General features: G+C 37.2%; 1 protein-coding gene across 1 annotated transcript in view; it reads right to left on the reverse strand.

Annotated features, from left to right (window-relative positions):
* Window positions 1–5,617: 5,617 nt before the first annotated feature.
* The window catches only part of LOC106137362 (uncharacterized), a 221,204-nt gene continuing 202,154 nt past the window's right edge, over window positions 5,618–24,667 (reverse strand). Inside the window, exons 12-21 of the mRNA XM_013338174.2 lie at window positions 22,295–22,480; window positions 18,202–18,342; window positions 17,283–17,421; window positions 15,945–16,145; window positions 15,151–15,319; window positions 13,645–13,864; window positions 10,609–10,761; window positions 9,480–9,645; window positions 8,590–8,702; window positions 5,618–7,350 (exon numbers count right to left, since the gene is read on the reverse strand). Of these exons, the coding sequence (XP_013193628.1) occupies window positions 6,841–7,350; window positions 8,590–8,702; window positions 9,480–9,645; window positions 10,609–10,761; window positions 13,645–13,864; window positions 15,151–15,319; window positions 15,945–16,145; window positions 17,283–17,421; window positions 18,202–18,342; window positions 22,295–22,480 (1,998 nt within the window). The 3' untranslated portion in view covers window positions 5,618–6,840. The remainder of the gene's footprint in view (window positions 7,351–8,589; window positions 8,703–9,479; window positions 9,646–10,608; window positions 10,762–13,644; window positions 13,865–15,150; window positions 15,320–15,944; window positions 16,146–17,282; window positions 17,422–18,201; window positions 18,343–22,294; window positions 22,481–24,667) is intronic.

A 24,667-nucleotide genomic window follows, 5' to 3' on the forward strand; every position in this document is an offset into this window, starting at 1 on the left:
CACCTCTTTCCCTCGATCCCTGCATACTTTCGCCTCATCCACATTTATAGATCGCTCGACGCAAGCTCGGCGGTTTAGGATAAGCTTGACCTGGCTTTAGGATAAGGTAAGTACATCTTAACATTCTTTTTTCACTTTCTCACTCTACTACATATATTTTCATACTATGTATATTTTATTAGTCAACCTACATACATATGGTCACGTCTATATTCCTCGAGGGGTAGACATAGTCAACAGTCTTGAAAAGACTGAATGGCCACGTCCAGCTATTTGCTTTAATGATAGAATTGAGATTCAAATAGTGATAGGTTGCTAGCCCATCGCCTAAAAAAGAATCCTAAGTCTGTATCTGACATCTATGGGAACGAGATGGAGTGGTCCTATTCTTTTTTGTATTGGTGCCGGCAATCACACGGCAACTAGTCAACCTGTTAAATGCCTAATATTTTTAAAGAAAAAAGTTCTCAATTGAAATGACAGCACATATCATCTAATTGAATGCCAGCAAATGTGGGATATTGCCCGGGGCGACCTAATTTTCTAGACGAGGCAAAAACTCTAACAAATGGTTTTACCAATGACGTGTTACCAAGATGTTGATTGACTGGATATGTCGATATAATACAGAAGAATAGTTCTCAATGAACAGCGTTCATAATATTTCAATTTATAATTAAACAAATAGGTACTTAAGTCTTAAAAAAGTAGTGAAATCGTTAGTAATAAAAAGTAATCTTTACTCATCATGCCCTGACCGGGATTTGAACCCGGGGCCTCCGGTGTCACAAACAAGCGTACTACCGCTTACTGATACATCCAATACTAGCTGGCTTGCGAAGAGGCTAAATCGCGCAAGCAAAGATTTTGTGGATAGAGATAAAACCGTGAGTCCCCAGGTATAACATCTAGCCCAAAATCTTCCCTTTGTGGCGCTTGAGTCGTAACTAAAGCGCCCGCAACTACAGCGCTGAAATCTGAATACGACCGTGGCATTTCCATTTCAAGTATATCTTTGCGGAAGTCAGGACGCCATTAATTAGAGGTCCAGTTAACTGCCACGTATCACTTCTATATCGCCGCACTTCATACGATTATATTTAATGTCTACTTTCGTGACGGGATGAACAGTTTTCCTTTTTTTATTAAAACTTAATGTTGTCTAATTCCGTGTGGTTCCCGGCACCATTACAAAAAAGAATAGGATCACACCATCTCTTTCCCACGGATGTCGTAAAAGGCGACTAAGGGATAGGCTTATAAACTTGGGATTCCTCTTTTAGGCGATGGGCTAGCAACCTGTCACTATTTGAATCTCAATTCTATCTTAAAGGCAAATAGCTGAACGTGGCCTATCAGTCTTTACAAGGCTGTTGGCTCTGTCTACCCCGCAAGGGATATAGACGTGATTATATGTATGTATGTAATGTTGTCTGTGGTTTCGTTCGCGGCGATGGGACTATCTCTGGTATTCGCCGTCCAGTAGTTTGTTTGTTTGTTTGTAAACTATTTATTGCACATTAAAATAAATAAAACAAATTACAAAACAGTTATTGAATTTAGAAGGATATGTACAACGGCGGACTTATCCCTTAGTTCTGGAGATAAAGATGTAAGATTTACAGGAGAGAGATAAGATTTACCTAATCCTTGTCTACTATCCAATATTAAAGAAAAAAAAACAATTCTACTAATACACTTATCTCACTTTTTGTTTATATTGATTCGATAGAATTTCCAGTTATATTGTTAGATGCTGAAGATACGTTTCATCATTGCTTCATTTAAAACTTGAGATGTCAACACTAATTCTACGGATATTCACGAAAAATAAGCTAGTTATAATTATTTAGATAATGGAAAAGCTTTAAGCTTAATAAGGATTCGAGAATTTAATATCTCACAATAGACGAAGTTAATATTAAAGTCCCATTATTATGCCGTATTGTATTGATAAAAGATTGGAAAATTGGATTTATTCAAAGAAAAATCCATTTCTTTTGCTATTGAAATAAAAATAAAGACTTTTGGTTGAAAAATACATTTTAAAATTAATTTATAGCTGTTAAAAGAAAATGAAATAACGGATGACATAGTGAGTTACTTTTGCTACTCGTATGAATTATTTAATTTATTAACCATTTAGAAATGTATTTTTCAACAAGAAGAGGTATCAATATTTTTCACTTTTATTTCAGTACTAAAGATAGATTGTACTCTTTGTGTATAAAAGTTATTAACTACATTGAACTTCGTTTTTTAATAAATTCCCTCTTACATTTGGTCTTTTACTCTCTCTTTTTCTAAATTTCTCAAAAAAAACAGAAGTCGTTTCGTCGAAGCCGAACCTTGGGCTCCTCCCCAGAGAGGTCAGGATATAACCCGGAGTAACAACATGAAGAAGAAGAAGATAGAGTTTTTTCTAAATAGTTTATTGTATTTTATTAGATGTGACATACAAAAAAGGTAGATTTTGCTTTCGCAGCATGGATTCAAAAAAGGATTAATGGAATCATTAACTTAAATTTATTTTTTTGTTTGTTATTTTGTTTAGCTTTTTTTAACAGTTTTAACAGTTAATTCTTCCTTTTCATTTTGTTTTTTTTGTAAATTTGAACTCGTAAATAACAGTGTTTGTTAAAATTTTATAATATGAGCTATTTAGCAACACACTTACCTAATTCTATGTAATAATCTGTGATAGCGTTGTTGATTACACTTAAAAATAACACTATGTTGTCAATCTACTTAAATTAAGTTTTATGAGTGTAATTGTTTGCTGACCTAAATAAATAAATAGATAAAACAAAAAAAATATATGCCAGCTCAGTTTCACTCCTATAATAATTAGTTAGAGTTAGGTATTATTAGATTTTAGTACTAATGTGAAATCAGGCAAACCTCAGCTTGTCACAATCGTGTGTCTTTGAATAATGAACCTTATCCAATCTAAATATGGACTGATAGGTGTAAACTTAGAACTTGTCAGAACTCTGATTCTAGATTGCTTTTTTTTCTTATCTTGCTTATATTGTCTACGTCTCAACTTCCTACTGGACCCAAAGGAGTAAACTCCTACGATTTTATTCCCAACAAACAAAGGCCCGCCAGAATCTCCTCTGAAAGGATGTTGATTTGCATTGGAACATTCTGGTGAAACACTTAATAAAGTCATTGATTTGTATTTGGTCCCCTCACTACCGCCAGTTATAAAAATAACTCCGTTACCAATTTGAACCGACGTTTTATGTTGTGTCAAGACAATATCTTTATTCTTAACTTTACGTTTATAGACAGCTGCTATTCTTCCGAATCCAGCGTATTGCACTGATCTTCCTCGTAGTGTTTTATAATCGGCCACAAGAAGTTTACCGTAGCGTGATATTATCAGTTCCTCTATACGCATCAAACCGACGTCACCAGCTGGCATCCGAGGTCTTCGTTCGTATCCCGGAAAGATGAAAGATTCCAAAACCTTTGATTTACATTTCGTTTCATTGAAGGGGATCGACATATTGCCACATCTAAAAGTGTACACATTAATATTTGAATGTTTGCATAAAAATGTCCACATTTACAACAGCATTTCTGTTCATTATCTGGATAGAAGCAAACTCAAAAAACGATGAGAGATGAGATACTTTCATAAGAAAAGAAATGCTGTTAAATATATTACTTAACTAAGATTTCAAATGTACTTATTATACCATTAATTCATTCACATAGTTACGTCTATCGCTTACGGAGCCAACAGTCTTGAAGAGCCAAGTTCAGCTATTTGGCTTCATGAAAGAATTGAGACTCAAATAGTGACAAGTTGCTAGCCCATCGCCTAAAATAAGAATCCCAAGTATCGTATTGTACCATTCATGATTTTTTTAACCTTAAGGGTTTGTAGCAAGACTTTCTCAAATCTTTTCGTGTTTTTTCTGTTTCAAGGCACGGGATCCAATTTCCAAAATATTATTCTTCACTTTACTTATTAACTTAAGATTAAGATTTATTAAGATTCTTTAATGGTGGAAAACAAGGATAACTTTATCCTAACTCGTCATTCTAAAACAGCTCTTTAGGACTAGCAAGTACGTCATCGTATATCAAAAATACTAATACATACTTTGTAAATGAAAGCAAAATAACGATGTTAATTAAACTTTGTAAAAAAAAATTCTAACAGCTCGAAGCCCAATCTTAAAATTGCAATGAATAAAGAGGATATTACACAACATGCCGGTTTTCAAGTCGTTTAGATTCAAGGCAGTGTCCTGCTGTGATAACAAGCCGACTACTGATAAGAGAGCCTGAACAACTCCTCTTAATTGGCAGCTCTGGATTTCTTTTATTTTCTTTCACAATAGCTACTACAAATGGGTACTTGTTCTTTAGGTCGCTCTCCCCCTTCACAACTCTTAGCTTTGGGGTTTGAGATCTCATTTGGTGGTTCAACATTGTAATTTTCTTCATTGAAAGGTCCAAGAAAATCATTAGCAGTAAGCACCTGTAAGATGTTACTTTAATCAACAATAAATGCTTGAAAACAAAGTCTGTCTGTCTGAATACGCGCACGTGAAACCAGATATTCCGATAACTTTCTTTCCTGTGGGAATTCCAGGCTCCATACACCTCTTTAATCCTCTCTTACACTACATAAGAAACCTAATCATGCCAAATATAAACAACAGTGGGTTCACAAGCCAATCGGTTAGAATTTTCTTTCATGTTTATATTATGTATATGTAATTATCTTCTTCCTTATGGCGTTAGTTAGTCAGTGCCGTGTGGTTCCCGGCACCAATAAAAAGAAGAATACGACCACTCCATCTCTTTCCCATGAATGTCGTAAAAGGCGACTAAGGAATAGGCTTACAAATTGGGATTCTTTTTTAGGCGACAGGCTAGCAACCTGTCACTATTTGAATCTCAATAATTCTATCTTAAAGCCAAACAGCTGAACGTGGCCTATCAGTCTTTATAAGACTGTTGGCTCTGTCTACCCCGCAAGGGATATAGACGTGATTATATGTATGTAGTCAGTTACCTCTTCACTTTTCTGAGGAAAAGCCCGGGGTGCGTCTATTTGACTATGACCCTGGATTGAGTAAGTCAGGTTTTTACACAAAACGACTCCCAACTGACCTCAGAAACTTTTGCAGGACAAGATTATCTACCCCTATTGGACCATGTGTGAAGGACCTAACATTTACCTTATGAAAATAGTATTTTTTACCATGGAATATTTTCTTTTTGAAGCATTTCTTGTTGTTTACGTTTTTTGTACTAATTTAACTTGCTCTTTTGACAATCGCATCTATAATATTTATTTTATTCAACGAGATTTAAAAACTAAATCCGAATCCTTATCAACGTATATAGAAACGTTTTGTAATCGAATTCTTACAGTTTTTACGATGCAGCTGCGATTTTTATTATTTTATTTATTTTTCATTGAAACATATTATATGACATATTTCACTATTAGGTACAGTGTAATCAATTTAATTGTACCTAATCTTGCTTACGATCACACATACTCAAATTTCCAATAATAAACAACTAACGAATAAAACGACATTTTGAAATTCAAAATAAAAACATTTTAATGGCATCTCCAAAACCAAAACAACATTATACACTTACGATCTAATGAATAAATACAATCGCAGAAAAACAACGACTTAAATTGTTAATAAAGTAATAATATAAATAAATCAGATTATTTTATTTATAAAGCAAAAATGTCCAAAGTTTTATTAATTTAAGCTTCATTTTTATTTTTTTGACACACATATTGACTAGATTATATGGTATTCAAATTGAAAAACTTTGGTATATTTTTCAGATTTTCATTTCAATAAAAATATGCATAAATAATTTATTTATTGCCACATTAATAAATACTGCGTTAGAATTGCTAACTATTGGTAACTTACGTGGAAATAATTCAGTATTGCACTGCCCAATCGTCAGTCTTTTCTTGATAACAATTTGAGAGTCACCGCTTTAAAATATAAAAAAAAGAAACATTATTCCAAGTTGTTCTTCTAACCCGATCTAAATAAAAATAAAATAACAGTAAGTATATATGCTTTTTTTTTTAATTTTCGCTATGTCACATCAGTATAAATTTTCTCTTTTTAAATAAATGTTACAGCTCAAAATATTTTTTTTTCCTTTCTGAAGTTCCTTTCTGAAATTCTGGCTTATTAAGGTAATGAAAACTACAGATTTTTAACGACTAACGACACGGCATGCTCAAAGTATCTTAATGATGCTATGATATTATACAATGCGAAGCTTGACGTGACTGAAGAATGTAAAAACTACATGAACAGCGAAATGATACTACATCATCTACCACAGGAAACAATTATTAATTTAACATGTGTTGCTACTTATATGTTTGGTGAAATGTTTTGTGTTAATATACATACTCGTTAAAGAGCTACAATTAGTTTGGATTTCATTAATGATGTGCATGGAAATCATAAAAAAATGGCTTATTTATTAATTGAAGAACGATTAAAGTAGACATTTAAAAAAAGGTTAGCAAAATTAATGTTCATTAAAAGAATTTTAGATATATTTAAAAATAAGTCTCCATGGTAACAAAATGATGTTTAAAAAAATAAAAACCAGATCGGTTTTAATATTAATTTTACTAGTGCACAATCTCAATGAAATCCAACTTAAAAATCTGATGATATGAAGTAATATTTTAATCACATTGGTCCTTACATGTACATCTAATGGGGATAATATTCAAAATGTAAAAATTAAATTACCAATTTTAAGAACTTTAAGAGTTCACGAGTCTATAGTTAAAAATACTTATATCAGCTTTCAAGCCCTAACATCAAATTTATCAACAAGTCTGTTACTGTCCGGTGAATCATCAGCAAACTTGATTTCGTTAGACGAATCAGAGTTATCATCTGCAAATCTTATATCAGAGAAATCTGTTCTTTTTAGTGTGTCAGAGTTTGTTTCTCTCGCTGTATCATTAATTCTTTTAAGCGTCGATGCGCCATCTGCATCGTTTCTGTTATCTCTTCTATGTACTTTCACTGGTGATCTGGTAAGTGTTAGATCTTTCATAGGTATTGGATTATCATCTCTTCGTTTCTTGTTTCTTTTAGCAGCTTTGGGTGAGTGTTGCAAATCACTTATACTAAAGTTGAGAGGATGAATAATGTTAGTTCTGTCTACGACTTTTCTGTTCGATCGGATAGATTCATTTGATCGTTTGAAGCGATTGTCTGAATTTCTCTTCAATGTGCTTGACGTGGGCCTTTCTTCAGGAGATTCGGTGTTACTGCCGGGGTCTGGTCGAAGTTCTTTTGGTAATACTTTCTGTGGACAAAAATAATTTTGAAATTAAAAACACATCGACACCACTAAAAGCAATTAATTTGGTTTAATTCTAAAATGACTATGAATAAGTTAATGAATATATCAAAATGATAGTTCCTTATAATAGAGACTTGTTCACTTTAATTTGCTGTTTTGTTTATCTGGAATTTTTATCTCATTTACACGATTCAAAAGTGGGATTAAATGCCTCTTTCTTTAAAATAGTTAAATATTTGATAAAATATAACAGTATTAAATATCTTGTCCCTTAACTGCTAACGCCAACGGAAAGACAATATTTTATAAAGTCAATCAATGTAAGACGAAAAATTCCTGAAACTGCCCATTGGAACTCCTTTCTCCCCGTAAGTGGGTAACCCTGTAAATGTCGTCCTAGCATTCACTCACATTGTTACAATCAATCCCCTTAATGAAGTCGCCTATGGCTAACCCCGTGATGTTATTCTTCTCTGGGAAGGGTTAAAACTGTCTTAGTATTAAAAAAATATACTATTAACAAAACATTGCAGGTAATTGTTAGCACTGATTATGTAGTTAGCATACTTTAACTTTTTTTTTTAATGATTTTTAAATAATGGCTAGGTACAAAGCCCTCAAAGTATTTCTTCATTTATCTATCTACTTCAGTTCCATAACTCAAGCTCAAACTCAAAAAGTCAGTTAATCATTCCCCTCCATGTTCTAATCAATGTTGGCAGAGAAAAAAAACTTTTTTATAGTAGTACTAGTTTGGAAACGACACGACTTTTAACCTTCCATAAAAACACGGGGTGTTATAAGAAATGTCGTACCTACATCGCATACTCATCTCATACATATACATCTATGTGAGTGTCAGTGGTGTAATTGGTTAGGGTAAAAATGCATGTTGCGCATAAAGTCAACGGTTCGAATCCCACCTCGGCCAAGTATCAATGACGACAATGATGACAATTTGGAGTTATGTATATAAGTTTTAATACTAACTGATGCTTTTACAGTGAGGGAAACCTGCACATTCAGATTACTGCATGTGTAACCATGATCCAATACAGGTCAGATTCCCATGCAAAGGTCACGGAGGTCAGGTGTCGGAGATGGGAGTCGCTTCATGTCAAAACCTGACTCACCCAATCCGGGATCCATGGTCAAAGTCATACCTCGGGCTCCTCTCCAGAGTGGTGAGGATGCAACCGAGACTAAAGCCAGGAAGAAGTAGTACTACATAGATCAATCTACCTCATATTCAGGAGCTTTTTCATCTATTTCCTTGATGATATCGCCTTCTTCCAGAGGCGGGATCCAGACCAGAAATGCCGGGTCCATCCCCAAATACGAGCCGGGAACTGAACCTGTAACAATATTTTTATGATTCTATTGAAGAAATTATTATAAAATATAGTATCGTTGAGTCAGTATCTCGTAACACAAGTCTCGAACTTACTTCGAGGTTAACTCAATCAGTGCAATTTGTCCCGTATATAAATATCTTGCTTAACATACCAGGTAGATTCAATTCAATTCAATTCAAAATTCATTTATTTCCTCTTTACAAAGATCAAGCTCAAGCTAACTTAACTACTTATAGCTAAATGGTTATTAAAGATCTTTGCTGGGAGGCTAGTTCCTGAAAAAGATTCGGTCGAACCTGAACTACAGGTAACTAGGCCACCCCTCTCTGATTTTAATACCCTGGCTAACAGAACTAACAGCTAAAATTAAAAAACAATAAAGAAAAGAGAAAGAAAAAAAAAAGAAAATAAATAAAGCACAACAATAGGAAAACTAGGAACTTATTTTGGGGTTATATGGTCTAGTGCGTCAAAGTCAGAGTAAGTAATGGTGAAAGTCGGGGTCAATGTCAGAGAGTGAGGGGGGGACGGGACATGGCATGGGTGACTGAAATGGTTCTGGAGCTAATGAAAGTTCCAATCTAAGTGAATGATTTTTGCGAGAAAATTTGTCGGTTTGTGTGGTCAGTTAGTATTCAGAGGTAAGTCGAGTTTAAGCAAGTGGCGTAATGAAATTTACTGTGGCGAAATAGTCGAGGGATTTCAAGAAGTTAGAAACGGTGATTTTGCAGGACAATTTATGGAGGGGATAATGTATGTAATAGATGAAGTACTCACCCGCATTATTGACTTCATAATCGTAGTAATCAATCTCCATCTCTGGATGCGAAGTCAGACTGAGGTCAGACCTCAATAACCTGCGATTGCAGCTCTCCTTGGTGTGCTTCGGGTTATCCCTGATCCTGGCGGAGGACACTCCGCTCAGTGCTGGTGAATACCAACCCTGGAACAAGAATAATATTATTTATTTAAAAAAATATGTTTTTACAAACAAACATGAAGTTTTTAAGTGCCGTGTGGTTCCCGGCACCAATACAAAAAAGAATAGGACCACTCCAAATCTTTCCCATGGATGTCGTAAAAGGCGACTAAGGGATAGGCTTACAAACTTGGGATTATTTTTTAGGCGATGGGCTAGCAACCTGTCACTAGTTGAATCTAAATTCTATCGTTAAGCCAAATAGCTGTACGTGGCCATTCAGTCTTTTCAAGACTGTTGGCTCTGTCTACCCCGCAAGGGATATAGACGTGACCATATGTATGTATGTATTTTAATAATGATAAAGAAGAAGCATACATACATGACACGCGGGATGCAGTTATTATCGCGCGAAAAACTATCGCTGTCCCGTTTTACGTCGTCTTTGCCTTTCTCCCTCTCTTGGGAGAGAGACGGAATTTAATGTATATACACACATACATACATATGGTCACGTCAATATCCCTTGCGGGGTAGACAGAGCCAACAGTCTTGAAAAGACTGAATTGCCACGTTCAGCTATTTGGCTTAACGATAGAATTGAGATTCAACTAGTGACAGGTTGCTAGCCCATCGCCTAAAAAGACTTCCAAGGTTGTTGAAAGAGATGGAGTGGTCCTATTCTTTTTTGTATTGGTGCCGGGAGCCACACGGCACTTTAACGTATATACCACGTAGATATTATGTAAAAAACCCCTTATTTCTCTGTTTGTATGTATGCCCTAATCTCGGAAAGTTGTGGATGGATTCCCTCCTATTTGAAATGTTGGAAAGACAGTTTTCTGAGGAAGGTTTATAACTATAAATGCAACCCGAGCGAAGTCGGGGCGGGTCGCTATGTTTTTCATGACAGACAAATTTGCGACTGCATTCTGTTTAAAGAGTAATCGCAGGAAAAGAGATAAACGAATATCATTTAGAACTTACATTAGTTAGAGTGGCAGCCGAAGACGACGAAGCTCTGCTCATGCTGTCCCTGTCTTTCTCGCTACATGTGTCCTGCTCGCTCACACTGGTGACGCTCGTACTCAGTTCTGCAGTCACCGTCTCACTGGCTGATTGCTGAGGTGGTGATGAGACCTGATGATGGGTTTAATTAATCATTGTCATCTTAAGTTTTGGTTCCAACTCTAAAAAAATTCTTGTACGGGACATTTTCTCAACTAGATCATGGTTTTAAATATATATTAGAAAAAGCACACAGATAGCCCCAATATCAGTTTGGGAGTTGTGTTATAGAATACTAACTCGATGAGAATTATCTGACCTCGATTTAAAATGTAAGTAATGTTTATTATTATTAATAACGAATATTCAGACATTTATAAACTAGGGTTTGTCCGTGATGATTTTCAGAAGAAAAAAAAAAGTACATCTGAAGGTTCTATGTCTAAACTTTTGAATAATTCTTAACGAACAAAAACACGTACATTTCAATTGAAATCTTTAGTAAAATAAATTACCTTTATAGTCATATCATTAGTGTCAATGGTAATGAAAAACACGCCCTATTTTCTTGCCTCGTGGGTCTTAAATAGAGATACATATATAAGCAAACATACATGTTATAAGTATTAAATAGGTATATCAAGAAATACTTTGTAGCAGAGCGTATTCTTAACAGAGTCGAGTTTACTTCAAGGCACGCAAAATTTCAAAAATGCCTCGACAAAAATTTCGAAGAAAGGATTTTATGTTGAAAATTGAAGGAATGCTTCAGGAAATGTGCAAGTCTTATTTAAGCACGACCCAAAAGTTTTCAAGTATGTAATTCACTTCATTTTATTTACACAGAAAACATCGAGAATTAAAAACACAATAAACATAATAATATAACAGATAAAGCTTTTGAAATAAGCAGAACCTATGTAGGTTCTGCTTATTTTAAAAGCTTTATCTTCCAGCAGACTCGAGACAGGAGACATGATGGAAAGGGTGACAGGCGTTTAATCCACTCACACAACTGTTTATCGACATACATAAATAAAATATTATAAAATACATATGTTAATAACAAATTATAAAGTAACATAAAAATAAAGTAACATAAAAAATTTACAATAGACACCAAGTTAGCAAAGCTTGGAGATGGAGAGGTATTAATTTTTAACCATTTTTTTTTAAACTGGGATAATGATTAAGAGTCACGTGTCACGGGAGGCAATGAATTCCATTATCAAACAGCATCGACAGAGAATAGGCTTAATGATAGAATTGAGATTAGAATAGAATAGATTTATTTTCAAAATTGGATACAAGGTATCACTTGTTGACGACACATAACTTAAATCCGTGCCGTGTGGTTCCCGGCACCAATACAAAAAAGAATAGGACCACTCCATCTCGTACCCATGGATGGCGTAAAAGGCGACTAAGGGATAGGCTTATAAACGAGGCGATGGGCTAGCAACCCGTCACTATTTGAATCTCAATTCTATCATTAAGCCAAACAGCTGAACGTGGCCTATCAATCTTTTCAAGACTGTTGGCTCTGTCTACCCCGTAAGGGATAAAGACGTGATCATATGTTTATGTAACTTAAATCTTATTATAACTACTACCGCTTCCAAAGCACATGTGTAGAAGAAGCGGCGGAACAAACTACACTGCAGCATTTTCATCGGACGTCAATTTACAAATATAGATCTCTTAAATCTAAATCGTGGACGAATGCACATTGTCTACATTAAAAAACATGAATGAATGTAGAACGATTGTAATAGTGACAGTTTTTTGCAGTAGAAAAAGAATATACCTATAGGACAACATCATCTCTTTCCCGCGGATGTCATAAAAGTCGACTTAGGGATAGGCTTAAAATTTAAGATTCTTCTTTTAGGCGATGGGCTAGCAACCTGTCACTATTTGAATCTCAATGCTATCATTAAGCCCAACAGCTGAACGTGGCCTGCCAGTCTTTCAAGACTGCTTACTCTGTCTACCCCGCAAAGGAATACAGACGTGTTTATATGAATGAATACAAACGAGCACATGTAAAATGAGAAAAAATCCCACGGGATGTGACCCGTGTTATTGATTGTGTCGCGTTGATGACCAGCCATGCGAGACTTGCATGGAGAATGTGAATGAATGATGAAATTTCACGGTGAATTAACTATAATACGGTAAATTTGCGCGGTTAAATTTATATGAGTATGCGTAGGTATTACTTTTTCGCGATTACTGTTGCGATGTACCACTCAAACTTATTATGTTGGCATCTGGGGAGATGGCATTGTGGAAATTTCAAAGGTGTATATTATAAGTAACCTGAGGCGTCTACGTATTATATTTCTGCCTTATTCACCGTAGTTCTTCAAACGAGTGTTACATTTTTTGACAAAATATTTTTTAATAAACTGTCACTATTTGATTCACAATTCTTTTATTAAGCCAATCAGCTGAACGTAGCCTATTAGTCTTTACAAGACTGTTGGCTCTTTGTATGTAAACAACTCAATACGTGTAATTTATCCCGTTTAAGTATACGGGATATATATTATATATTTCGAAATTGCTCAAGAAAAAGAATTAGGTCCTGCAATTTTTCTTAAGGTCTTTCTAGTGTTAACTAATTATGCCAACGTAACAACGTATAAAAAACGTCAAAAACTAAAAAAAAACGTTTTAAATAGGATCCCTAATGTACTAAAATACTTGTGATATCAATAGCAATGAGCTGGCAACAAAATGAGCTATTGCTACATGAAATTTATTTGTTTTTTTTACAGAGATAGAGTTAGCCTCGAAGTAAGTTCGAGACTTGCGTTGCGAGATACCATATTTTACAATAAGATTTAAATAGATAAACGTCCAAGACCCAGACCAATCAGAAAAAGTTATTTTCTCATCATGCCCTGACCGGGATTCGAACCCGGGACCTCCGGTGTCACACACGAACGTACTACCGCTGCTACTATTTACTTAACCATTCATCACCTCACCATCATCAACATCACTGACCTGAGGCACGACGTTTGTTGCTGAAATGGTCCTAGATCTTCTCAGAGGAGATGGGACCACATTGTTACTCCTGACAGGAGCACTGCTCGACGAAACTGTCTCCGGGGTAACGGTCGCTTGGCTCGCCACGCTCGCTTCGCTCGCTCCGCTTGCGACGCTCGTTACGCTTATGTTGTCCGCTTGCTCGTCGACGTCGGTGACTGGGTCTTCTTCCTCTTCCCTGTGCAAAGAATTAAAAACTATACTACTATACTAACTAAAACTATACTACTAACTATAATACTGTTCTAAAACTATAATATTATACTGAAGCAAGAGTCGCTGAGCTGATATAGGTAGTCCAGAAAAGAATACAGAGAATTAACAATATTTGTTAATTATATAATTTGCTTCAGAATGATTTTTCCTGACTATAGTCCTAGTTGCATCCTCACCACTCTGGAAAGGAGCCTGGGTTAAGCCTTTGACCATGGATCTTGGATTGGGCGAGTCAGATTTTAACACGAAGCGCCTACCATCTGACCTCCGCAACCTTTGCAGGTAACCCTAAGCCGTATTGGATCGATCATGGTTACACAGTCAGTTGCCTGAATGTGCAGGTTACCTCACGATGTTTTCCCTCACCGTAAAAGCATCGGTTGGTATTCAAACTAATGTTAATCACTTCGAAAATAGTCATTGGTACATGGCCAGGGTGCGATTCGAACCTGTGCCTATTTGCGCCATATGCATTTTAACCGGGCACTTTACCAATTCGACAACCTACACTTTAAAAAAGAATAAAGCGTCAAGCAATAGACTTGTACAATCTTTTGGTTTAGTGCCAACTCCAGACCCGTCTAAACTTAGCAAATGTCAAGAACTCTGACCTTTCTATTGGTGGTTGGGGTTGAGAAATGTTTTTAATTAAAGCGCCCCCTGGTAACGGGTAATGAGAGCTTGTTGATTGCAATACGAGCTATTGTTTTGGCACGTATCAGACGTACAGACGGGAGAATTTGTTTTGTTAAGTGACACTTAAGAGTTCATATCGTTAATTAATTGGATGTGACGTGGCTCATACGAAAACAAGGACTAAATTTATTTTAAAAGCTGTTTAGTTTTACATGTAGTTCCAGTTTATAGAAAAAGGTCACTTTGCTAACCAATGCTCATATAATCAGGGAAAACATTATGAAGAAACCTGCACTTAGTGACAACTGGATGTGTCATAATGTTCTAATGGGTTAGGTTCCACTGCAAAGGTTGCGAAGGTCAGACGGGAGTTGCTTCATGTAAAACCCTGACTCACTCAATCTGGAATCCTGGTCATTGACGCACCTCGGGCTCTTCTCTCTCGTAATTACTTGAAATTTCACCAGAATTATGGCCACAAGCAGACTCGGTCTTCTTCCCAATGGTCTTGAGAAACCTGATCATACGCCATAAGGCATAATCATATAAGAAATAATTATAAACCAAAGAATTAGAAACTTGCATTCTCTTTAATTGTAAGAACTTTCTTACCTCTGTCCAGCATTCTCGGACCCTCGATCCGAGTCTCTCAATCTTGTATGCCTGGTCTTCCCAGAAGGTAGGAGTCTTCGTAAGGAAACGCTTCCCCCCACTACGTCTGACAGGAGAGTGCTACGCGACTCGGCTGCCGTCACACCAAACTCCAACGAGGCTGAGCAGGCTGTATAAAAAAATGGTAGTCAGTCAGATATTTTATGACCTGTGATAAATCTCCCTTTTGACAAGAAACTTCAATAGATTACTTGAGATGCTGAAGACTATAAGAGGCAGGAAGAAATATTAAAAAGACGACTACAGGTTCTGAAGCATAGCAGTGGAGAGTGCACTTGGGACTTCAAATATAAAAAAGAGTGATAGGGAGAAAGAATTCCTCTTCTCACTTATTAATTGTTGTGTGTAAATATTTGCTTCCTGATATGATGCCTTCAAAACACGTGTCCCGCTATAAACAGCATGAGATAAAATGATTGCAGCAAGAAAGCGGAATAAAGTAACGATGAATATATGTAATTAAAAGTTTAATTGCAAATTGCATTGCATCAAAGAGATCTGTTGATGCTGACGCTGTACCACCCTCCATTCTGCTCTTCGTACATAAATATTGATGATTCTGTCTTTATACAAACCGCTATCAGTAAGTTTCTCCTTATCAGCCGAAGTTCTAGTGCAATGCCAGACAGAGCGCTGCCAACGCCGCTGATGCTGCTAACGTTACAGCTCTCCACTCTCTATTAATATTTCACCTTTTTCTTCTTCTAAAAATGAAGAAGTACTCATATACCCACCGTCACTATCAGTAAGGCTCTCCTTATCAGCAGCTCTCTGGTAAGCTCTAGTACGGTGTGCAGAATGCAATGCCAGACAGAGAGCTGCCAACGCCGCTGATGCTGCTAACGCTACGGCGGCCCCCCGCGCCCCGCCGCCCCCCCTCCACCAGGTGCCAGCGCTGACTGACGCCCAAGCCGCTGACGCGTTGCGAATTGGTTCTGTTTATAAAGATATCATGTTGATTGTATACGATATAAAAATAAATTTATATCGTTTACGATGTAAAGCGAATAAGGGATATGCTAGCCCATTAGTTAGCAACCTGTCACTATTTGAATCTCAATTCTATCATTAAGTCAAATAGCTGAGCGTGGCCTATTAGTCTTTTCAAGACTGTTGGCTTTGTCTACCACACAAGGGATATAGATGTGACCATATGTATGTATGTATGTACGTACGATGTAACAGAGCAATTTTTCCCCTTGTATTTCTCTATACATACATAATACAGTAACGTCTTTCTTTATCTCTAGGTAGACAGAGCCCACAATCTTGGAAAGACTGAAAGGCGTCGTTCATCTGTATGACTTAGTCATCGCATTGAGATTCAGATAGTGCAAGGTCACTATTTTGCTGGCGGCCTTTCACGATACTTGTGTTACGGGATACTAACTCCACGATTCTATATTTCATATTAAACATCCAAGACCCAGGCCAATCATAAATACTTCATTTCTCATCATGCCCTGGCCACCAATCGAACCCGGGACCTCGGGTGTCACAGACAAACGCACGACCGCTGCGCCACAGGGGGTCATTATCATCATCTATTTATTTTTGACGGCCTCTGTGGTGCAGCGTTAGTACGCTTGTCTGTGTCACCGGAGGTCCCGGGTTCGAATCCCGGCCAGGGCATGATGAGAAACGAACTTTCTCTGATTGGCCTGGATGTTTATCTATATACGTATTTATTATAAAATATAGTATCGTTGAGTTAGTATCTCGTAACACGAGTTTCGAACTTACTTCGAGGCTAACTCAATCTGTGTAATTTGTCCCGTATGTATTTATTTATGCCGTGTGGTTCCCGGCACCAATACAAAAAAGAATAGGACCACTCCATCTCTTTCCCATGGATGTCGTAAAAGGCGACTAAGGGATAGGCTTACAAACTTGAGATTCTTTTTTTAGGCGATAGGCTAGCAACTTGTCACTATTCGAATCTCAATTCTATCTTAAAGCCAAATAGCTGAACGTGGCCTATCAGTCCGCTCAGGACTGTTGGCTCTGTCTACCCCGCAAGGGATATAGACGTGATTATATGTATGTATGTATTTATTTATTTATTGACTTACCAACTTGCGTAGCATGAGCCAAGAACCCACCAGCACACCTTTCGCTGGTGTCCCCCGACCTGAGTTCCACTAGGATGTGGCGACCGCCGGCTATCTCCACCACGCCGGTGTCAGTGGTGGTGGCGACTTCGTCTCCAGCCTGTTATGAAATCGTAGATAACATCTACACTAATATTATAAAGAGGAAAACTTTGTTTGTTTGGTTGTAATGAATAGGCTCAAAAACTACGGGACCGATTTTAAAAATTCTTTCACCATTCGAAATCTACATTATCCACGAGTAACATAAACTATATTTTATTTTGGAAAAAAATAGGGTTCCGTAATAATATATAAAAATAATTGGCAAAACAGCGTTTGCCGGGTCAGCTAGTTTGTTATAAAAATACTTCATCGATACTCGCGACTACATCGATACTCCTCATAACGTGCCGATGTCGGATCCTTTAAAAATTGGAAAATTATATAGAAGGTAGAGAATTCTATTTAGTTCTACATACAAAATACGAATAACAATTATTCAGTTAAGTAAACAAAAATTAAGCTAGGTAAAGAAGGAGGTAGTTAGACCACAAACCTATTACTTCTGCCTGTATTTATGTGCTGTAATCACGGAAAGTTATGGATTTTGTTCCTGTTTGAAATGTAGGAAAGAGGGTATCCTGAGGAAGGTTTATATATATAAATATAAACGCCAACGATGGACGTCCTGCTAAAGGGTCAGGTCAAAATTACCCGAAACTGCCGTACTTGCATGAAGACTGTTATGAATGTGGATGAAGCGAAGGAAGTATGCAGTGATCGTGGCAAGTGGAAAGAGGTAGTCTCTGCCTACCCCTCCGGGAAAGAGGCGTGATTTTATGTATGTATGTATGTATGTATAAACGCCACTAATACAATGCCGGAGTGGATGTCTTACCACAGCAGAGCTATCCGGCCCATCCCATGAAGCCAGGAGCGGTGACCCCAGGGAGTCCCCGTCCCTTGCCCTCAGAGCCTGACCGATGCAGGGTAACCGAACCGCTTCCATCCTCAGTCTGACCACGTAGCCTTCTTCGGCCTGTAGGCAAAAAAAAGTAATTGAGAGTAAGGAACAATTAACAAGATGTTTGTTGCCGTGTGGTTCCCGGCAATAATAATAAAAAAGAATAGGACCATTACTTCTCTTTCCCATAGATGTCGTAACAGGCGACTAAGAGATAGACTTATAAACTTGGGATTCTTCTTTTAGGCGAAGGCCAAGCAACGTGTTACATCTCAATTCCATAATTAAGCCAAAAAGCTGATCTTGGTTTATCAGTCCTTTCAAGGCTGTTAGCTGTCTACCCCGTAAGGGATATAGACTTGAGTATATGTACGTGTGTATGTCATTCATATAATCATATCTATATCCCTATTCACAAACAAACATCAGCGAAGTTAATAGTTTGGAAGCATCAAATAACAGATTGGCTAAACGTAGCATAGTTTGAATGTTTGCAACACAGACTAGATATCCGATAGAAGTGGCAATGCCACATAGACCTGCGTCTGTTCTACCTACATACATACATACATATGATCATGTCTTTATCCCTTATGGGGTAGACAGAGCCAACAGTCTTGAAAAGACTGATTGTCCACGTTCAGCTGTTTGGCTTAATGATAGAATTGAGATTCAAATAGTGACGGGTTGCTAGCCCATCGCCAAAAAGAAGAATCCCAAGTTTATAAGCCTATCCCTTAGTCGCCTTTTACGACATCCATGGGAACGAGATGGAGTGGTCCTATTCTTTTTTTTATTGGTGCCGGGAACCACACGGCACTGTTCTACCTATATGGTAGAGATTTGTAATTTTTGTGGTGAATTTAGAAGAGTACAGCGCAACTTATTTTTTTGACTTTAGTGAAACACCTCTTTAATATAACCTCCTATGTAAGCTGAATGCTCTGATGGGCAATCACCTAGATGTTTTTTATGTCGAACGTATCTTGACCAAATTAAGGACGTCCAGATAAAAGGTCAGGTCAAGAGTACCGTAAATCGCCGAGGTTTCATGAAGAGAGTTATGAATGTGGTGTGATGTTATATCTGCCTTTCCCACCGGGAAAAAGACGTTATTTTATGTATGTATGTACTATAACGAAATTTTTTTGTAGTATTACAATGCAGTAGCAACTGTGAAGTAATTCTATCATTAAGCCAAACAGCTGAACGCTTTTTCAAAACAGTTGGCTCTGTCTACCTCGCATAGACATAGACGTGTCTATATAAATGGCCATGAGTAGTAAAACGTGGATTCAATACCACTTCCACTAATTGCCTGTTCCGTGGTTTGAAACATTGCTTGATTCCCACGTCGACAAACATAACGGTTGAACTTGATCGGTTGCATTTCGATTAAAACTTGAATGGCTATTTCCGATTTTCAAATACATGTTACTAATTACTTATTTGCAATGAAGATTGGAGATTTTAACAAGTGTGCGTAAACTCATGGTGAGTAAATTGATGTCGTAAACGTCGACTAAGGGATAGGCTAAAAAACTTGAGATTTTTCTTTTATGTGATGGACTAGAATCCTGTCACTATTTGAATCTCAATTCCGTATTTAAGCCATACAGGTGAACATGGCCTTTCCGTTTCTGTGAGACTGTTAGCTCTGTCTACCCCGTTAGGGATAAAGATGTGATAATTTATGTATGTCTTACTTTACCAAGGTGATAAGTGGTCACAGACGTACCAGCCCTTTCTAGAGAAGTCAGAATGTAACCAAGACTAACTCCGGAAGGATTATTACGAATGAGGAAAATCATCATTCGTATGTGTGTGAAATCAGTCTGTCATGGATATAGAACTTCTAGAATTGAGTAGAAAAATTTGGATCGTCTTCGACGAGAACAAAGCATTCAACCAAAGGTTTAACTAGTTCAATATAAAACAAAAGATAATAACAACATCTATGTATATCAAATTTCAAAATCCCATCATATCCTTACGTTTTGAAAGCAAAGTTAAAACGTAAAAGCTCTCCAGCCACCGTCGCAAGTTTTAATGGCTCGATGTCGATGTTCCGATACGGCCCTAGCTTTCAGTAAATCCATTTTCAATCTACAAATTTTCTCAATTTCGTCATAGTTACATACTAGTTTTAAGCCCCGGCATTAAAAGAAGGATTTATAAAATTTTATACATACATACCATCATGAGAGTTATGAATGTGGATGAAGCGAAGGAAGTATGCAGAGATCGTGGCAAGTGGAAAGAGGTAGTCTCTGCCTACCTCTCCGGGAAAGAGGCGTGATTTTATGTATGTATGTATGTACATACCATCACGGCCTCTGATGTATGTATGTATAGTGAAGGCCTCTGTGCCGCAGCGGTAGTACGCTTGGCTGTGACACCGGAGGTCTCAGGTTCGAATCCCGGCCAGGGCATGATGAGAAAAAAACTTTTTCTGATTGGCCTGGGTTTTGGATGTTTATCTATATAAGTATTTATTATAAAATATAGTATCGTTGAATTAGTATCTTGTAACACAATTATCGAACTTACTTCGAGGCTAACTCAATCTGTGTAATTTGTGCCGTATATATTTATTCATTTATTTATCACGCCTGTCTCCCATTGGGGCAGGCAAAGACTATGAATTTCCACTTACTACGATCCTTACAGACCTCTCCCGCTTCCTCTTCACTCATTACTCTCTTCATGCATATTCGACGATTACTGATACTCCTAACATCTCCCTTTCTGAAGACATTCGAAATTTGGTCCTTGAAAGTTCAACGAGGCCGGCCCCGTCCCACGGTAAGTCAGCTCCTTTCATGGGGTAGACAGAACCAAAAGTCTTATAAAATTTCTATTCTCTCTCCCTCATCTCTGCGTATTCCCGGTTGCACCCTCCACAGAAGTGTTTTGGGACCCGGGGTCCGCCTTCCGACTTTTCCCTCTCCACTTGGTCCGGCTCTCCGCGTCCTCGGATTTCAGTCCATTGGCTCGCATGTCATCTTTTGCGACGTCCAGCCATGATCTGTTCTGCCTGCCACTTCTACCTAGGCCCGGCGGTAGCGGCATGACCAGACATCTGTTCCCCAAGTAGTCTGCCGTTATGCAAAATTTCAATTCTAATATGCCATAAATCACACGGCTCAATATGTAAACAGTATTAATACAGTATAATGAAGTCTTTAGCAGACGTTTACTAAAATCCAATATACTCGTATCAATATTAACGACGTCAACACACTATATTCACACTGTAATTAGTTTGATAGTGTTTGTGATATTAAATTGGTTATTCAATAAAGTTTTAAGGAACTAGACGAAGACAAAGAACAACTTTATGTCGTAAGACAGACCAGTGTCAATACTGGCGATAAAAATCGACACGAACACATGTCATTTTATTTCTTAAGGGTGTGTCTACTCCATAAAATAGAACTTATTGTTATAACCCTAAAGGGCACATTTGACTGAATGGATCAATGATGGATTTTAGATGTCGCATGTCGTGTGGTTTAAGGCCATTTAGAATAGAACCACTCCATATCTTTCCCATGGATGACGTAAAAGGCGACTAAGGCTTGGGATTCCTTTTGTAGGCGAAGGGTTGTCAACCTGTTACTATTTGAATCTCAATTCCACCAAGAAGCCATACAGCTGATCGTGGCCTTTTCCCTTGATTACCTTTTACAATCTGCACAATTTAAAAAACTGGTGCAGTGAGGTTCCCGGCATCAATAGAAAAAAGAATAGGACCACTCCAAGGTGACTAAAGGATAGGCTTATAAACTTGAGATTCTTCTTTTAGGCAACGGGCTAGCAACCTGTCACTTTATATGAATCTCAAATCAATCAGTAAGCCAAACTGCTGAACGTGGCCTATCAGTATTTTCAAGACTGTTGGCTCTGTCTACCCCCCAAGGGATATATATGTGATTATATGTATGTACAATTGAAAAAATCATTGGCAAGATGACTCCAGATGTTGCGAAGTAGACACTATCAAAATATAACAAAATTTTCCAACCTGTAGCAGCCAGAAAGATCTAGAAGGGCAGGCTCTCGCTGAGCCGGCTAAGAGCCTCGCCGCTGGAGCCAGGTGTAACACGCACCCACACCTGCACCTGGAGCCAACTTCAGCTACCACCACCGAGGAGTCGCCAGCCCAGGTCTTCTCGGCACATTCACACGCGGCCAGCTCTACTGCGTTACCCTAGAAGAGAATGATGAAATCTTTTAAGTAAGTTCTCCGAGTTATAGTCGTATAAATAATACAATTTGTGCGGACAGTTGGTCTTTAGGAAAAAAAGGGAAATAAGTACATAGACATTTACCTATTTAGAAGCCTAGAGAAAGAATTTGGAACCTCCAAAGGTTAAAAATAATATACATACATACATAAAATCACGCCTTTTTCCCGGAGGGGTAGGCAAAGGCTACATCTTTCCTCTGCATACTTCCTTCGCTTCATCCACATTCATAACTCTCTTCATGCAATCTCGGCGAATAAATAAAAAATAAATTAATTAATAATTTGTAATACATAGTAGACGTAAAATTGCACCACAATTACACAAGTATATACTCGATACAGTATATTTACACAATTCTTTTACAGTACTTTATTAAATGTATACGAAAAATTAAATATTAGCATTTGAAATGAAATAATTAGAAAATCCAGATTAATTTTATTAGTAGGTAAACACAAAACATTACAAAATTCAATTCACATTTCTTTTTCTATTCTGCTTCTTCTTTCTTCTCGGCTTTATCTTCTGATGGCTCTTCTTTGTCTTTGTCTGCATCTTCCCCTTCCATTCCCTGTTCTTCTTTCTTTTCTCCATCACCTCCCTCCTGATCTTCTGCGTTCTCATCTGGTACAGCAAACTCGACCTTTGATTCACCTTGTTTGGCAATATTCTCTCCCTCTTTCTCCCATATCGATGAACTTCTCATTTGTTCCTTTGAAAACTTTAACTGAGATTGCATTGCCATTTGAGAGTACGCCAAATCCTTCATTATTGACCTCTGTATCTCTAGTTTACTGGCTTCCAGCATCTTTTCGATTTCAGTTCCTTGCATTTCATCCGATTTTCTTTCGTCCTCAGAAACACTTGCAGATGATTTTGTTGAAGTGACAAATGATGGTATACTTTCCTTTTCTGCTAATTCTGGTGCAGACTCAGCAGGCACAAGTTTAATACTAGGAATTGTCTTAACGCTTCCAAGAGAAGATGATGCAATTGAAACTGATGATAGGCTTGATTCCGGTTTGGAAACAGACTCTTTTGAAATACCTGTTCTAGACATGCGTGATTTAGACATACGTGATATTGCCATAGATTGCATTGATTTTTTGATTGAAGGCTTCGGGATAAACCCTAGATCGCCCTTCTCATATATTTTGTCAACAGACGCAACAGTTTCAATAGATTCAGCTCGTTGTATATCACGATATTGTGATACAATTTCAAGCAACCGTGAAAGTAAAACTTGCCTGTCCATAATTTCTCGTGTGGGATCCGTAGTTGCCCATTGATCTAATTTTAAAGCAGCTTTCACGGCTATAGCTGCTTCTTTTAATATACCTTTTAACTTGGAGCATTCATTGGCTATTCTGTTGGCCTCAATGGAAGCCACATTTTGAACATTAATTCTGTTATGTAAATTTTGTCCCAATATTTTATTCTGTAACACCAAATACTCGTTTTCTTTGGTCAATCTTTGTATTTTTGCTTGTAGTTCCTCAAAATCTACGTTCTTTTTATATTGCAAAGCTTGATTTTTCTTCATATTTTGAATAGCAGTTGTCAACTGATCTATTACTTTTAGCTGCACAACGTTTTTATTGATGGCTTTATCTCTTTCTTCCTCAGCCAATTCCATTGCAATTCGAGCTGATCTTTCACTTTCTTTGTATTTCTCATTTTGATCGGCCAATTTAGCTTGTGTAGATAAAATATTATCTAATTCGTTGTTAATAGCAATGTTTTCTCTGATCACTCTATGTGTGGAAGCAGCAATTCTTAATTCAGTTGCATCTTGGAAGTCTTGAGCAAGTTGCAATAACTGTCCTTCCATTTCTTTTTTCAGCTTATCTTTACTCACCACAAATTTCTTTTCAGCGTCATAAATAACTCTTTTGTATTTCATTTCCTGATCTTTAAAGTCTTGTTCCTGTTTTTCGAACTTTCTCATCAAATCATCTCTTATTGCTCTAAACTCTTCTAGTGTATTCAGTTTACCAGCTAATAATTTGTTTTCAGATGTGAGTTGATCTTTCATCATAGTAAAGTTCCTCTCCAACTCATCGACAGTTTGTTTGAACTCTTTTGTCTCAATTTCCCTTGTCTCTTCGAGACCTTTGACTTTATCTTTTAATTCATTATTTTCTTCA

This window comes from Amyelois transitella, chromosome 8, assembly GCF_032362555.1.
Source record: "Amyelois transitella isolate CPQ chromosome 8, ilAmyTran1.1, whole genome shotgun sequence".
Taxonomy (NCBI): domain Eukaryota; kingdom Metazoa; phylum Arthropoda; class Insecta; order Lepidoptera; family Pyralidae; genus Amyelois; species Amyelois transitella.